At 33.3% G+C, this 16,752-nt stretch overlaps 3 protein-coding genes across 5 annotated transcripts; 2 read left to right on the top strand and 1 right to left on the bottom strand.

The window, feature by feature from the left end:
• The first annotated feature begins 1,652 nt into the window (after window positions 1-1,652).
• Window positions 1,653-9,602, top strand: LOC112421278 (methionine aminopeptidase 1A). 3 transcript variants are annotated; one of them, XM_024782311.2, is made up of 17 exons: window positions 1,717-1,808; window positions 2,464-2,514; window positions 4,256-4,330; window positions 4,497-4,667; window positions 4,904-4,979; window positions 5,125-5,172; window positions 5,275-5,319; window positions 5,894-5,993; window positions 6,171-6,222; window positions 6,307-6,348; window positions 6,679-6,740; window positions 6,821-6,919; window positions 7,326-7,399; window positions 7,501-7,570; window positions 7,896-7,961; window positions 8,061-8,149; window positions 9,232-9,602. In XM_024782311.2, exons 3-17 carry the CDS (start codon window positions 4,296-4,298, stop codon window positions 9,307-9,309), a joined length of 1,107 nt encoding a protein of 368 aa, XP_024638079.1. In that variant the 5' UTR covers window positions 1,717-1,808; window positions 2,464-2,514; window positions 4,256-4,295; the 3' UTR covers window positions 9,310-9,602. The 3 variants fall into 3 exon arrangements, with proteins under 3 accessions (XP_024638078.1, XP_024638080.1, XP_024638079.1); XM_024782310.1 differs by lacking the exon at window positions 4,256-4,330 and having other exon boundaries at window positions 1,653-1,808; XM_024782312.2 differs by lacking the exons at window positions 4,256-4,330; window positions 7,896-7,961; window positions 8,061-8,149; window positions 9,232-9,602 and adding an exon at window positions 7,802-7,882 and having other exon boundaries at window positions 1,653-1,808.
• A 906-nt stretch (window positions 9,603-10,508) lies between these two features.
• LOC25491628 (pectinesterase inhibitor 9) lies at window positions 10,509-11,643 on the top strand. Its single transcript, XM_013599616.3, has one exon. The coding sequence runs from the start codon at window positions 10,779-10,781 to the stop codon at window positions 11,415-11,417; it is 639 nt and encodes a 212-aa protein (XP_013455070.1). The 5' UTR covers window positions 10,509-10,778; the 3' UTR covers window positions 11,418-11,643.
• Window positions 11,644-13,707: 2,064 nt separating this feature from the next.
• Window positions 13,708-14,473, bottom strand: LOC25491627 (pectinesterase inhibitor 9). Its single transcript, XM_013599615.3, has one exon. It carries the CDS (start codon window positions 14,471-14,473, stop codon window positions 13,832-13,834), a length of 642 nt encoding a protein of 213 aa, XP_013455069.2. The 3' UTR covers window positions 13,708-13,831.
• Between the last annotated feature and the right edge of the window lie 2,279 nt (window positions 14,474-16,752).

The following is a 16,752-nucleotide window of genomic DNA, read 5'->3' as shown; positions in this document are numbered from 1 at the left end:
GGTAAAGCTAATGTTGTTGCAGATGCTTTGAGCAGGAAGACGTTGCATATGTCTGCTATGATGGTTAGAGAGTTTGAGTTGCTTGAACAGTTTAGAGACTTGAGTCTAGTTTGTGAGTTGTCGCCTCATAGTGTGAAGTTGGGTATGCTGAAGATCAACAGTGAGTTCTTGAACAATATTAAAGAAGCGCGCAGAAAGTTGATGTTAAGTTTGTGGACTTGTTGGTTGCTAGTAATCAAACTGAAGATGGTGACTTCAAGGTTGATGATCAAGGTGTGTTGAGATTCCGAGGCAGAATTTGTATTCCTGATAATGATGAGTTGAAAAAGTTGATTTTAGAAGAAAGTCACAAAAGTAACTTAAGTATTCATCCGAGAGCTACAAAGATGTATCATGACTTAAAGAAATTGTTTTGGTGGTCTGGATTGAAACGTGATGTTGCACAGTTTGTATATGCATGTTTGATTTGTCAGAAATCTAAAGTTGAACATCAGAAGCCTGCTGGGTTGTTGACACCGTTAGATGTGCCGGAGTGGAAATGAGATAGCATATCCATGGATTTTGTAACAAGTTTACCGAATACTCCAAGAGGGCATGATGCCATTTGGGTGGTTGTTGATAGATTGACGAAGTCGGCGCACTTTATTCCAATCAATATTAGTTTTCCGGTGGCTCAGTTGGCGGAGATTTATATTCGTGATATTGTGAAGCTGCATGGTGTTCCGTCGAGCATTGTGTCAGATAGAGATCCAAGATTTACTTCTAGATTTTGGAAAAGTTTGCAAGAGGCGTTGAGTTCTAAGTTGAGGTTGAGTTCGGCTTATCATCCGCAAACAGATGGTCAGTCGGAGAGGACGATTCAGTCGTTAGAGGATTTGTTGAGAGTTTGTGTACTTGAGCAAGGTGGGACTTGGGATAGTCATCTACCGTTGATAGAGTTCACGTACAACAACAGTTACCATTCTAGTATATGAATGACACCATTCGAAGCTTTGTATGGTCGGAGGTGCAGAACTTCGTTATGTTGGTTTGAGTCGGGTGAAAGTGTAGTGTTGGGACCGGATATTGTTCACCAGACTATAGAAAAAGTTAAGCTAATAAGAGAAAAGATGAAAGCGTCGCAGAATCGACACAAGAGTTATCACGACAAGCGTAGGAAAGACCTTGAATTTAAGGAAGGAGATTATGTGTTTCTAAGAGTGGCTCAGCTTGGGTGTTGGGGTCTAAGAGTTTTATTTTGAGGGTGTTCTTTGTGGGTGGGTAGTGACGATGGGCAGTGGTGGATACTGTGTTTACAGTGCTTGTTTTTTTTTTTTTTTTTGAGTCTATTTTAGGTGGTGATGTGTTTTTGTGGATCTTCAAGGGTGTTTTTAGGTGGTTATGGTGTACCGTCTATATGCAGCACCATTTGTATCCTGCCTCGTCCATACCTCGCGTCTTGAAGGGATGACGTTTAATAATATTTGCCGATTAAAAAAAAAAAAAAAGAGTTTAACATGATTTAAGTCATGTGAGATTATTTTAGTGAGTTTGTATAGGGTGAGCAATTTTATATGGGAGAAAGCAATTTTCAAATCAAGCAAGACAAACGGACCAAGCCCAAGCCCAAGCCCAAATAGAACTTACCTTCCTCAGCACGAAGTTATAAAATTCAACTTCTCTATTCCAAAGCTCCTTCTTCTCCCCATTTCTTCACACAATCTTTTCAAAACCCTAGAACACAATTGGTTTCAATCGATGGCTGATGAATCTGATGTATCCGTAAATAAACTCTCTTGTGCTAATTGTTCCAAACCTGCAAATCTTCAGTATGTATTTCTCTCTCTCTCTCTCTCTCTCTCTCACAAGTTCCAACCATTATTGAATTTTGGATTGAAAAATGATATATTTTTTTTTTTTTTTTTCATTTGAAATTGTTTGATATGTTGTAAAGACTTAATTTTTAGCTTTGATCAAATGGGTTTTTCTTGGTTTCAGCAATAAGCTACTGCTTATGGTAGATTGTAGTTTTGGGTATTTTTTTGGGAGTGTTTAAGTTGCTTGAGATTCTGAGAATCTTGATTGTTGGAAAGTTGTTACATTTCTATTTGTTAGAATGTTTTTTGGTCAATTGGGTGGTGAAAAATGTAATTTTTATCTCTTAATTTGATTGTAGGCAATTTGGGACTGTTTGGATTGGCTCATTTGAGCTTATCTATTGACATAAGTTTTGTGAGACTGATTGGGAGAACTTATAAAAACAGTTTTTTTCAGCTTATTTTCATAAGTTCCCCAAGATAACATATACGAAAACAACTGAAGTTTGTTTTATGGTCAAAGATTTATATTTTGAAGTTTGTTTTGATAGTTTAAAAATGGATTGTTATGGGATGATATTGGTTTGGAGAACATTGAAGAGTATGAGTTTATTCATCATCTGTTTGATTTCAACTTTGGTACTTTTCTTTTGTGTGTTTTTCTCAGGTGTCCAAAATGCATTGAATTGAAGCTTCCCCGTGAAGGTTCGGCATTCTGGTATGTGATTGTTTAATACTCTATTAGTTATTTGAAGTTCCTTTATTTTGGTCATTGAATCTCAGTAGGCAATTATAAAATGAAATAACCACAGAGGTGAAGTGTATATTATCATTCAGAAAATTTAGGGATTGTTTGGTTTGAGAAAATGCTTCCTGTTTTCATTTCCATTTGTATTTTAATTTGCTAAACTGCGCCTTTGTTCTCACTTTGTTTCCTATCTTAAAAAATAATACCGAAAACAGTCATCATAAATAAAAGCTTTTTCAATATCAGGGCCGGCCCAACAAGTTTCGAGGCCTAAGACAGATTTTATAATGTGGCCCTTTGAAGTAATTATTTTATAATAAAACTATTATATTTTATTTAATTTTTTTAAAATTTGTTTTTTGAAAGAAAAATTATTTATTAATTCATCTACTTATAAGAAAATTACATTTATATTATGTAGAAGTTTATGATTATATTATGATATTCATTTAAGTTCTGAATGTAGAGTGAATAATAAGACAACAACTATTTGTCAAAAAAAAAAAAAGACAACAACTATTTGTCAAAAAAAAAAAGACAACAACTAGATAATTAAAAGCAACAACTTCAATAGTTATGCCTCTTTAAAAAAAAAAACTTCAACAATTATGCCAAATCTTATGCAAAGTTTTTTTCATCAAAGTTTTTTTCTTACATGCAAATTGCCAAACAATAGCTAATTAATAAATACAAAAAAAAAGGGAATGCAAAACACACATGCACCATGGACTGTGGTAACAACTGCACTCTAAGAATGGAAAATCGAGAATGCACTGGTCAAGAACAGAGTACAAAGGTGGTCACGATATGATACATAATAAGTACTAGCAAAAATATTTGAGGCCTTAGGCAACTGCCTAGTTGGCCTATCCCTTGGGCCGGGCCTGTTCAATATTATGACCTTGTTTTGACAAACAGCTTAATTAAGTGCTTATAACATAAATACTTATCAGATGAGTGCTTATGTATAAGCTATTTCTCTAACAAAGGATAAAAAAAAGTATCAAACTGTTTTCATATAAGCTATCATGTCAGTTAGTAGATATGGTCAAATAAGTCGATCCAAACGGGCCAATTATTTTTTTTTTTTTTGAAAACAGGAAACAAGGTGAAAATAAGGGGCAGTTATGCAATTACAAAATAAAGCATGAGATAAAAACAAAACTGGTTCCTCAAACCTAATAGTGTTTCTATGCAGAAACCCTTACCTTCTATAAGCTGTGTAGATGATTTTTTTTGTTTCTTTTAAGACAGTGATTGTATGTATTGTAAGTGTTGAGTTCTTGAATGATTGTCTAAGTTATAATGGGTCATTGTTGTGACCATTAAACGCTGGTTTTCTCCATAAATTTTACCAGTGTCAATTGCCTACCTGGCTGCTGAACTACTCACTTCCAAAATTTTGATTTGACCTGCTGGTATTGTGCAACTGCACATAATGTTTGATCTGGTCCAGAGTTGTCAAATAGTGGATCTAGTGGCGTTATAGAGGAATTTAACGAACTGCTATTTTTCTGCTGTACACGATATAGTATAAAATGTTGTCAAATAGAGGCTACAGTGCTATAGCGTAATGGAATTTGAACAAACGACTATTTTCTGCGATATGTGATTGACAACACTGATTTGGTTCTGACTAGTAATACTATTTTAGTTATTGTGAACCAAAAAGAAATAAGCTGTGATTGATCTAATTTAATATTTATAGCAGATTGGTTTAGTTATTAGTGATTAGCATTTTGGTGAAAGGGATGGCATTGTTGCTCCGAAGGGCACCATATAGAAGGTGAGGTTGAGCAATGTTGCTTATAGAAATAGTAATGAGTGAACAGTCAGTTACTAAATAATTACTGCTACAAGTTACCACTATCTATTGAATCACTCAGAATTCTATTCTTCATAGTATTGATATCTTTCATATATTTGAAACCAATTTTGATATCTTTTGACAGCTCTCAGGAATGTTTTAAATCTTCATGGAGTTCGCACAAATCAGTACATTTGAAGGCAAAGGTATCCGCAGTTGGCACACAGAATTCAGACTCACTTGGTGAAGGATGGTTATATTGCGTGAAGAGAGGGCAGGGTCGAACTCCAAAGCTTCCTTACTTTGATTGGACTGGGTAAATTTCCACCGCTTTGAGTCCCTTCTTATTTTAGAACTCAGATGCATTACTGTTTTTAATTAAGAACTGAAGAATACGTTATCAGTAACAATATGTTCATGTTTTCGTAAATCATAGTCCTTGTTTTCTTTGATGCTTTTAGTTTCAGCGTCTTATATATTTGCACCTTTTAATTTGCATTTTCCCCCCTAATTATTTTGCTAAAACCAAAATTTTATTTCTGCTCTTGCAAGGGCACTGCGGCCATATCCCATATCTGGTAAACGGATTGTCCCAGCTCATATTGCTATACCTGATTGGGCTGATGATGTGAGTTATCTGACTTCTTCCTACTTATATGTCTTGCAATTTTTCTAATTGTATTTAACTATTTTACTTAAATACAATTTGAAGTTATCTTTTCATAATATACCTGAGGTTCGTTGGTTTCTAATTCTTTTTTATCTCTTCTTAGGGAATTCCCAAAGATGAGCCCAATAGTTATCTGCAGCATACTGTCGAGGTAGTTAATTTAAAATTCCTGGATTCAATTGATGCAAGATCAGTTGCATCTACATTGGGCTGTAATCTTTTATTCCCCTTTCTAACTGATATTAATTTGTAGATCAAGACGCCAGATCAGATCGAAAGAATGAGAGAAACATGTCGGGTGAGTTCCACCATTTTTCCCTTTTTAGATTCTCATGGAGAAGTTTTAAACTCTACTATTTCAATTCACATTTCAACGCAAAACTGGTTCATGTATTACCTGTGTTGTAAATTGCAAAAAATAGCGGTTTGTTACACGAATGATATGTAATTATGTAACGCCGCTACAGACGCTATTTGACAACATTTTGCACTAAATAGCACTAGCTGCTATTTAACAACACTGGTGTCTTCATTTTCACGAGGCTTGATATGCTCCTTATTTTGGAGTTTGTTACAGGCCAACTGTATGAGACTTGACTTGGTGATACATGAATTACTTTTACTTTGTCGATTAGCGATGAGATCCAACAAACTTATCATCCGATATGTGTGATGAGGGCGAGAATCGTTAGTAAAATGTTGTGAATGATTATACAAAGATATAAAAGAAAAACTATGTTTTTTTAGGATAGTTGAGGTGGCAAGTTTATCTGCATAAACTTTTGGTGAAAAGTTCTTTTCTTTATCTTTCGCCTTGTCTATTGAAGTAGAGTGGCAGACTTTAGACTCTAATTTCGCAAATTGATTCTTAGATTGGAAGGGAGGTGTTGGATGCAGCCGCTCGGATTATTCAGCCTGGCGTGACAACTGATGAAATTGACAGAGTAGTTCACGAGGCAACTATTGCTGCAGGTGCTAATTTTAATAAGTTTCATTTTTGCTATTATTTTTAGATTCAAATCTTTCAGTGTAGCTGGTGATTAGAATATAAAAATATGAAATAATTGCTTTCTTGATGTCATTGTCGTTTGGCAATTGCGATAGTAATTGGTATTAATGAAATGTATTTCAATAATTTGAACTTTGCAGGAGGATACCCGTCGCCTCTCAATTACCATTTCTTCCCAAAATCTTGCTGCACGTAGGTACTTTCCTTCTGTACGTATTTCATTGTTCATAGATTGTCTCGGTGGTTACTAAGAACAAAATATGCTGTTTCTAACAGGTCAGTTAATGAAGTTATCTGCCATGGAATTCCTGATGCAAGGTAGATTTTCTGACAATAATTACAGGAAATAAGTGTCTGTTTGGTTTGAGAAAATCTTGTGTTTTTAATTTCTATTTTCATTCTGAATTACAGAATGCTGGTGAAATTTAACTTTGTTTTCCATTTCTAAATATTTCTATAAGAAATAGTGAAAAGAACTGTTTTCTTTAAACCAAACAGGCCCTAATGTTGTCAACTAATCCTTCATATAAAAACTTCACACTTGATTAGTTCACACTTGATTAGTGCAAGAGCTACTTAAGCATGGCAAAGTGGACAATTATATCCTTTTCAAATTTAGAATTTCTCATTAACTTAGTCATTCTACAGGAAGCTTGAGGATGGTGACATTGTAAATGTTGATGTTACTGTGTACTATAAAGGTGTTCATGGTAAGTTTATTAACATATACTTAATTACACTTTACACTTTAAAATCGTAAAATTGGTTAATTATGTGAGCTGTTATGCAGGTGATCTCAATGATACATACTTTGTGGGAAATGTGGATGAAGAGTCTCGTCAGTTGGTCAAATGCACATATGAGTGCTTGGATAAGGCAATATCCATTGGTATGTCCCCATTGAATTTCAGCTCTTAAGGCTCTATCCTAAGTTTCTAAAATAACCAAGGTTTAAGAACATTAATGTATTGTTAGATGTTTCTCTCTTCTCTTTAACATGGTCCCTTAAAAGTTTGTTGTCAATTCATAATGCAAACTGAAAATCTGCTCTTAAACCCTAAATCGTAAGATATAAATCTTTGACATATTTAAAAATTGAATATAAATTACAGGACGACATCTTTAGTAACTGAAATCAAATATTATATGCGTGTCTGATGTAGGTAGTGGGGTTTGATCTCCGATAAGAATGTTGCGATTGCTGTCTTTTCAAATACCAAAGTATTAGCTAAAACTTTAAATTTTTATGATATTGAACTATATGTTCCTGATTTGTTATTTTCCATCAAATTCAGTTAAACCTGGGGTACGATTCCGTGAAATTGGCGAAGTTATTAATCGTCATGCTTCAATGTCAGGCTTCTCAGTGGTAATGCATCTCCTTTTTTTTGTTATCTATATAGTGTTGTCTGTTCACTTTTGGATGATTATCACCTTGTTCCTTGCTTACATTTTCCCTTGTCCTTACAGGTAAAATCATATTGTGGTCATGGAATTGGAGAGCTTTTCCATTGTGCACCAAACATTCCTCATTATGGAAGTATCCTTTGATGTTTGATCTAGTATTCAGCTGAATGTTCCTTTCTTTTAATATAATGGACCAGTTGTTGGGCAAATAATTAGTATTGCAAAAGTAGAATTGATTTTCGGCCCATTTGTTGCAGATTATATATAAATTTTATTTTGGTACTCAATAATTTAAAGATTATTTTTAGAGATTTTTAAGAAAAGCACAAGCTATTTTGTGTTTGTTTACCATAATGAAGAGAAGCTACGCTAATCAACCAGATTTCTTTATGGATGTTAGCATTCACTTTTCTTTGAAGAGAACATTTGCAATTGCAATACTCCTTAACCACTGGCAGGAAATAAAGCAGTTGGTGTGATGAAGGCTGGTCAAACCTTTACAATTGAGCCAATGATCAATGCAGGTATATGTAAATAAATTTAAACAGATAACTTTGATCGATATATATATATGTGTGTGTGTGTGTGTGTAACATTTACTAATGAACAAAAGTTTTTAATAGGTGTCTGGCGTGATCGACTGTGGCCGGATGGATGGACTGCTGTTACAGCAGATGGTAAACGAAGTGCTCAATTCGAGCATACTCTTTTGGTAAGAACATTTCTATTTTCTCCTTCCTTTTATCAAATACTAAAGCACAATTTAGTTATTTTATGCATTCGTAGTCCTGAAAAGTAAAGTAGTCTTTGCGTGTTGAAAGCAAGAACTTTTTTACCGTTTTCAGTTTTATATAAGATAAATGAATTTGTTTTTTTTTTAGGGGTTGATGATAAATGAATTTGTTAACACAACTTTTGTATTATGTTTTTGACTAAGGGTGTGTTTAGAAAAGTTTAATTTAAATTTTCTTATTACGTTGACATTTTAAGGGTTTGTTAAAACTTGTAGAAATATATTATATTTCAATAAGATTTTTAAGAGAGGGTTCAAATACAATTCAAAATACAAAGAAACCAACCCCTTTTTTCCTAGCAAGAAACCATCTCCAAGAAGTAACTTTGATGGCTTCTACTGTCTCTTCTATCCCCATAGATTTCGAAGAAGAAATGACCCCAGTCCATGCTTCCCAAATTTTCCAAAATAAGTTTTCTTATATTATTTATAATATACCGTGGAGGTGGTTTATTTCTAGGAAGAGAGGAGGGGGTCCTTGTTTGTATTGAGTGGTTTTCAAACCCTCTTCTTTGCCTTCTCTGTTAGGGTGTTTTAGCTGTTTCTTGCTGGATCGAGTACCTCTGGTACTTTTCCCCGCTTGGTGGGTTAACCACTCTTTGTACTTCTCTCATTTTCTCTAATAATATTCATTTTGCCATTAAAAAAAGATTATAATCATTGGATATGAATTTAACTTAGCTGTTTGTCCAAACATGCTTTAAGTCTTCGTAAAATGTTATGTTTTGCAATGTCTTTGTACGTAACACATTATACTCAGTAATAAAATTTGAACCTGTTTCAATCCTTCACATGTGGCGTAATCAAAGTAGTTTCTAATCACATTGACCATTCTATTATAATTTGTTTTGATCAAAGAATAAATAATTTAATTTCTTGATATTTTTTCTCCTAAGTTTACATCTAGTAGTGCATTTTTGCTCCTACGTTTACATTCAGTAGTGCATATTGCACCATTTACATGGTGTACCAATTTAATGTTTTATTTTTTCCATAATTAGGTGACAGAAACTGGTGTTGAAGTTTTAACTGGGAGGTTGCCGACATCACCAAATGTTTATCCTTGGTTAAATTCATAATCGAGTAAATTCAGGAAACATTTTGGTGTATCTTATTTGTAACATTTTGGTCAAAAATATGATTAGCAAAAAGATGTGTTTTGAAGATGATTTGATTTTGCAACTTTGTTGTGGTTTTTTTTTCCTTTCTGCTTGTTATTTGAGCCTAAATTTTGAATATCAGGGCTTCATGATATTTGTGGTATATCACAGTTGTATTTGTTTTTCATTGCCATTTTCTTGACACAAGTCCTCTATAATGTTTTAAAAGGAGATCAAATTACTATGAAATCTGTCATTGTTTTGTATGTCAATTTGATTAGCATTATAATGTGCGGTTGCAGTAATTGTAGAATTTGAAGATTATGTACCACAAGTGTTGTAAAATTTTAGGCAAATTTACACCAGGGTTGTTTAACTTTAATTTAAAGTTTCAAATTCATTTAACCGTAAAAATGCTTACATCGTTGAACTAAATTTTTTATTCTTAGCTAAGTTACATTACAAATTTTTTGCAAGTGGGCAATGACCCGTTTATATCGCCTTAAAAGCTCCATTATGTACCTTTATTCCAACTACATAATCATCAATAATCCCATTCTTTCAAGGTACATATATTCTCTTTATAAAGCAACATAGTACCTTGTTTTTCTATTATTTTCTAAACACAAATATTTTGTAACAAACATACTCGATAAGACATTCTTTGTTTGAGACTTTGGTAGAGAAGAGAGGAACAAGCTTCTTATATTTGGGATTTTACTCCAAGTTGGTATAATTAATGGGAAACGTTAAAGAGTGCTCTTAGGGCATTGGTTATGAATATAATAATAATATAAAATTTATTTAATTAAGAGGGTAATCAATGATCTAAAAATTGATTAAAAGAGGGACCAAAATTACAATTAAGCCTTTTTACAATTGTCTCTCTTATGTTGATCCTAAAAAAAAAGATCAATTAAACTTTAAAACGTGCAAGACAAAAAGTTTGACCAACAATATTACTTCACACACCACTTCACTCAAATAAGAAAAACAAGCTTCTTAAAATGGGAATTTACTCCAAATCAGTATTAATAATTTCTTGGTATCCCATCAAGGTGGGCAATCTTTCTTATGGATCTAATGAATATCTATTATATATTCTACATCATGCTTAATTAGCACAATAACACCGATGCTAATATCAGATTTTTGACCGACTAACTCTTATTAATTTTTTTTTATAGAATAGGCATATTGTTTGTCTTCTTGCTTAGCGCAACTCATTGCACGTAATAATGGACTTCAATAAAAGCAACATGGACAATTACAGCAAAGAAAAGAAACAAAATAGCTAAGCATAAATTGTATGTGGGGATTTGACCCAAAAAATTTGCATGTGGGAACTCTATATAAGTAACAAAACCCATTAGCATTTTCATCAAATTTGAGCTTTGGAAATTCTCTTCTTTCATCATATCACATTTAAGTAACCTATCTAACCCAAGATGGCCCCAAAACTCATTCTAGCATCATTAGTCATTTTCCTCTCACTCCTCTTTAAATCCACCCTAGCCAAACATAACTCTCAAACAATAAACTACATAGAGTCCTCTTGCAATGGTACCCTCTACCCTGATTTATGCATTCGTTGCCTAAACAAGTTTTCCAAATCAACCATAAATGGACCTCAACACTTAGCACATGTTGCCTTATTCGCGAGCCTCTCAAGAGCATTGCAAACAAGAGGGTACCTTTTGAATGCGGCCAAGGAACTCAAAGCTATTGATCACAACAACAAAAGGATGTATCTAACCGTGCAAGATTGTGTGAATCAAATGAATGATAGTGTTGATCAACTTAGTCAAGCCATCAAAGAACTAAAAAGGTTGAACAAATTTAACACAATCATCAATGATAAAGTGTTGTGGCACATAAGTAATGTTGAGACATGGGTTAGCACTGCCTTAACCGACGCTAGTAGTTGTGTGCAATCGTTCCCTGGTCATAGAATGAGCAAGAGGGTTGCGACGATTAAGGTGAAGGCGAAGAATGTTGCAGAAGTTACTAGTAACGCACTTGCTTTGTTTCAAAGTTATGCTACAAGGTATCGACAAGAAGCAGCTAGAACTTCCAAGAAGCCATGAAAATCTTTAATCATACTTTTTGTCACCCTTTGTTTGTCCATGTATATGATACATGGTTTTTTCTTTGGGTGGTTTTGCAACGTTATTTATTAAGTGCAATATTGATGTATGAATGTAAGATTAACTCCATTACTATCTATGTTAACAGTAATATTTATGCTACCTATATTTTGTTGTTGAGTATTTCGTTGGTTGGTAATGGTTAAATAATTTGAAGACCGTGTGTTTGGTAGCGGGGTTTTAGGTGGTTATGAGTGGTAATCTAGTAAGGCCACATTAATAGAGGATCTAGGTGAGGTGACACATTCTAAAAAGAGCATGGTTGTATATCATAAAAGTTGCATATTGTTGGGGGAGTCCGGAGAGAGTCTGATGAGGCAACGAGCTAAACGTTTAGGAACACTAAGAGATTTCACGCACATCTTCATCAAACATCTTAAGGTATTAGGTCAGTTACGGATCTAGAAATTTCGAAAAATGGAGGCACTGTATATATTAATTCGAAGCATTAAATATATATTTGGAAACAAGGTTGTGTTATTGTGTCATGTGTGATGTAGGTGTGGGCTAAGAAAGAAATGACATGTTATAAGTGTGGACCATTTAGTCAAAATGTAATCAACTATTACTATATTATACTACTTAAAAATAAGACTATTACTTTTTACATCATCTATTTCTATCACATCATCTACTTATCGCGCTTATTACATCACTCTCTATTTCTATCTTTCTTAACGTTAAAACGAAAGAATCTCTAAATTTTCACAGAATTTCACCTCTATCCTCCCATGTATATCCAACAAAGATGCGTTTGAAAATTTGACTAATCTTCGAAAAAAATACATAAGCTTTTACCACCTATAAAAACCTAAAAGCCTCCTATCAATCACTAAATTAAAAAGAGAAGCTAGTCTTTCTACTACAATATTTTATTTTCTTTTAAGCTTCTTAATATGAATTGTGGCTAGCTAGAAGTCCTCAGATTATGTTGGAACATTGATGTGATGTTGGATGAAAAATTGGAAGATTAAACACCAAGTAATTATACTTTGATCTAATGTTGTGTGAATTGAAAAAATAGAGTGTGGGGGTCCCACATAAAATAGAACACACACATTAGTAGTGTTTAAATTGTGGTATTTAATTTTAAATACTTGATAATGATAAAAATAATAGTAATTATTATTTTATTCGAGAATATCACTTTCCATAAATTTAGGTTATGGTGGTTGTGATAAGAATAATATTTTAATTATTATTATATTTCCTTCATTCAAATCCAATAGTTTGTTTCCTCCACTTTTGTGAATTTGTTTCTTTTGATCCTATCCACAAGTGTTGTTAAACTGATTAATGGATAAACTCCATTTTAATCTTATCCATTAGAGTAACTGTTGTCGCAATTTTTGCTAAAACAGTTACAAAATCTCTATATAAATAGAGGACTCCACTTAGTTCAAAAACACACCGAAATTCACAAATGATGATTCCTGTGTTTTTCCTCTCTTCTCCCTCCTTCGACTTGTGTTGACAAGTCCTTCTCCTTTTTCTACTCCTTTCTGTCCCTTCGGAATTAAGAGTGTTCTTAAGACCATAGTCCCTTTTTGATTTAATGTCCCTTTGGAATTAAGAATGGTCTTAAAACATAGTCCATTCGATAATATATGTCCCTTTAGAATAAAGAGTACTTTTAAGATCATAGTCCCTATTTGGAATAGCAATGTCCCGTCGGAATTAAGAATGATCTTAACGGTATATATAAAAAGTATTTCAATATTTTTTATTTGAGGAGAAATGGTGTGGTATCACCATATTTGAGTGGTCGTAGTACCATATTGATAGTTTGGAGAACTTAAAGTTAGAATGGTATTAACACCATATTTGAGTGGTCTCAGAACCATAACAGAGTGGTAACAATACCATATTAAAGTGGTTTCAGTATTAAAGAGTGGTCTTAGTACCATATTTGGAGGTGTAATTCTCGAACGATTTTCTACAGTGCAGTAGTTAATCGAACAGTTGTAGCTGAGCTTGTTTTATCCTTGAGGCGGCGTGGTTGATAGTATGTCTTGCACAATTTTGGGTAGCGCCACGAAACGTCTTAAAGAGAGCGACCTGGTCGTGACTCAACCTAGTAACAACTTCGATAGACAATAGAATTTGGAAATCCAAATACAACAGTTTGAAAATCCAAAAACAACAGATTATATAACCATTACCAAGGAATGAAAGTACTCATAACAAAATTAAACTAGCATAAGTATTATTAAATTAAATTATAGTTAAGTAAATCATACATTCAAATACATCAATATTAGATAAATAACGATGTAAAACCACCCAAAGAAAAAACATGTATCATATACATGAACAAACAAGGGGTGACAAAATAAGGTATGATTTAAAGTTTTTCATGGCTTCTTCGAAGTTCTAGCCGTGGCTGCTTGTCGATACCTTGTAGCATAACTTTGAAACAAAGCAAGTGCATTACTAGTTACTTCTGCAACATTCTTCGCCTTCACCTTAATCGTCGCAACCCTCTTGCTCATTCTATGACCAGGGAACGATTGCACACAACTACTAGCATCGGTTAAGGCAGTGCTAACCCATGTCTCAACATTACTTATGTGCCACAACACTTTATCATTGATGATTGTGTTAAATTTATTCAACCTTTTTAGTTCTTTGATGGCTTGGCTAAGTTGATCAACACTATCATTGATTTGATTCACACAATCTTGCACGGTTAGGTACATCCTTTTGTTGTTGTGATCAATAGCTTTGAGTTCCTTGGCCACATTCAAAAGGTACCCTCTTGTTTGCAATGCTCTAGAGAAGCTCACGGATAAGGCAACATGTGCTAAGTGTTGAGGTCCATTTATGTTTGATTTGGAAAACTTGTTTAGGCAACGAATGCATAAATCAGGGTAGAGTGTACCATTGCAAGAGGACTTTATATAGGTCATTGTATGAGAGTTATGTTTGGCTAGGGTGGATTCAAAAAGGAGTGAGAGGAAAATGACTAGTGATGTTAGAATGAGTTTTGGTGCCATTTTGGGTTTCAATTGAACCTTGTTTAGATATGTTACTTAAATGTGATATGATGAAAGAAGAGAATTTCCAAAGCTCAAATTGATGAAAATGCTAATGGGTTTTGTTATTTATATAGAGAGTTCCCACATGCAAGTTTTTTGGGTCAAACCCCCACATACAATTTATGCTTAACTATTTTGTTTCTTTTCTTTGCTGTAATTGTCCCATGTTGCTTTTATTGAAGTGAAACAATATGACTATTACAATCAATTTAATAATAGCTGGTCGGTTAATTAAGCACCCATTATTATTTTGATTATGAATTAAGCAGGCATTATTGATGTAAGTAGATTTAATAGAGATATAATTAGATTCATAGAAAAGATTGATGAGATGCCAAGAAAGTATTAGGAGTAAAATCCCAAATATAAGAAGCTTGTTTGCGTTAATTGAGTGAAATGGTGTGTGAAGTAATATTGTTTGGTCGAACTTTTGTATCACACGTTTAAAAATTTGATCAAGTCCTTCTGATGGTCAACATAAGATAGACATGGTAGAATAAATGACTCTATATCTCATAAAAAGTCTCTTATTTCCATTTTTTTCTACTTTAAAATAATTATCACTTTAGAATATTAATCATAAGTTTACTAAACAACTTGTTAAAGATATTTATATATTTTATTAAATACTTCAAATTACGGTTATTTTTGGTTGCTTCTCATGTGGTTTTTATTTGGAGAGGTTCTTATGTGGTTTTTTTTTTAATAAAGGTTCTTATATGGTTTAATAGCGTACATATTAAATCAAGATATATTTGGGGTTGTGTGTCACATATGTTTAAAAAAACAATGTATTTACCATGTGATTTGAATAATTAGTTAAATGAGTTTTAGTTGACGACAAATCATTTAAAAGAAAAATGTATTCAAATTTTGATTAAAACAATCTTAAATCAGATTTCATCCGTCTCTGAGTTGAATACCGGATTACCAAAGTCTACTTTATTTGAGAATCAGATGGTTAAAGAAAAAAAAAAAGTACTTAGCTTATCGCCAAGGACATACAATAGAGGTAGCAGAAGGAAGTTTAAATCAAATGTCGCCATGTAAAGCATTGTTCTATATTGAGTAAGATGATGAAGCCAATCAGTCAAGCACCAATTGGTTAAAAAAACAATCTTTGAGAATATTTTGTCTTGTACTTGCCTTCATTAGCAATTTTACAAATTTCATAAAACAATTAGCCAATTCTCTAAAAGTTATCTAAATCGTAAAATAAAAAATATGCAGTTTGGTTTGATTTAGTTGACTTTTTTTTTTTAAAAAAAACACTAAGTGCTTGTTTGGGTTGGGTCTGCAAGCAAAAAAGCAAGTCTAGGGGATTTCCAAGGCAAAACTACCGTGATTTTTAAAAGCTAGCAATTGAAGCTTTTGGTCTAACGTAGGTTCAAAACGTGGGTTTCCCAACGCTGAGGCAAACATGCTATAAATCATACCAACCAAATCAATGTGGTTTAGGTTGATTCAGTTTGTTGCAAGACAACACAAAATTAAAAAAATTTGTCAATAATTTTGATTATATTGGCTGCAACAATTTACTAGTTTACAACAGTAAATAATTAATTCAAAATACCATTAAGGTGCATAAACAGAAGGTGCATCAATTATTAAGAATAAACATAAGATTCTTCAAATAGAGTCTAACTCCAAAAAAATAAACATAGAGATTCAACTCCATAGCAAACAACGGTAGAAACTAGAATGACGATGAAGACTAGACGATCAAGTTGGAGAAGAAACGGTAGCAATACAATATTTTTTTTTTTTTGTTTTAAATGAAACGATTACATATTTTTATATATAAAGTTAACCGAAAAAAAAGAAGAAGAAAAGGGTCAAGTGAGTGTTTAGTGGGATGAGTTAGTGTTAGAGATGACAAAATGAGTTGAACCCGTCGAGTTGTCCTATTTAACCCGCCATTTTTAGCAGAGTGGTTTGAGATTTTAAACCCGCCATTAGTAGGATGTCCGCTCCGCCTAACCCGCTAAAAAACGGGGCAGTGACTGGTTGGCCCATTAGTATGTGGGCTGAATTAGTGGCCTAATCTGCAAATTGAATTGAACCGCATGGTTGAATGAAAAATGGCCTGAACACAACCAATCAAATGCATGTGTGTTTTGCATTCCCCAATTTTTTTCTTTATGTATTATTAATTGTTGTTTTGCATGTGTGTGTTTTGCATATAAAAAACAAACTTGGATAATTTTTTATTTTTTTTTATAAGAATTGACATATAT

The sequence above is a fragment of the Medicago truncatula genome, chromosome 4 (genome assembly GCF_003473485.1).
Source record: "Medicago truncatula cultivar Jemalong A17 chromosome 4, MtrunA17r5.0-ANR, whole genome shotgun sequence".
NCBI classification, from domain to species: domain Eukaryota; kingdom Viridiplantae; phylum Streptophyta; class Magnoliopsida; order Fabales; family Fabaceae; genus Medicago; species Medicago truncatula.
This window is presented reverse-complemented; position numbering and strand designations above follow the sequence as displayed.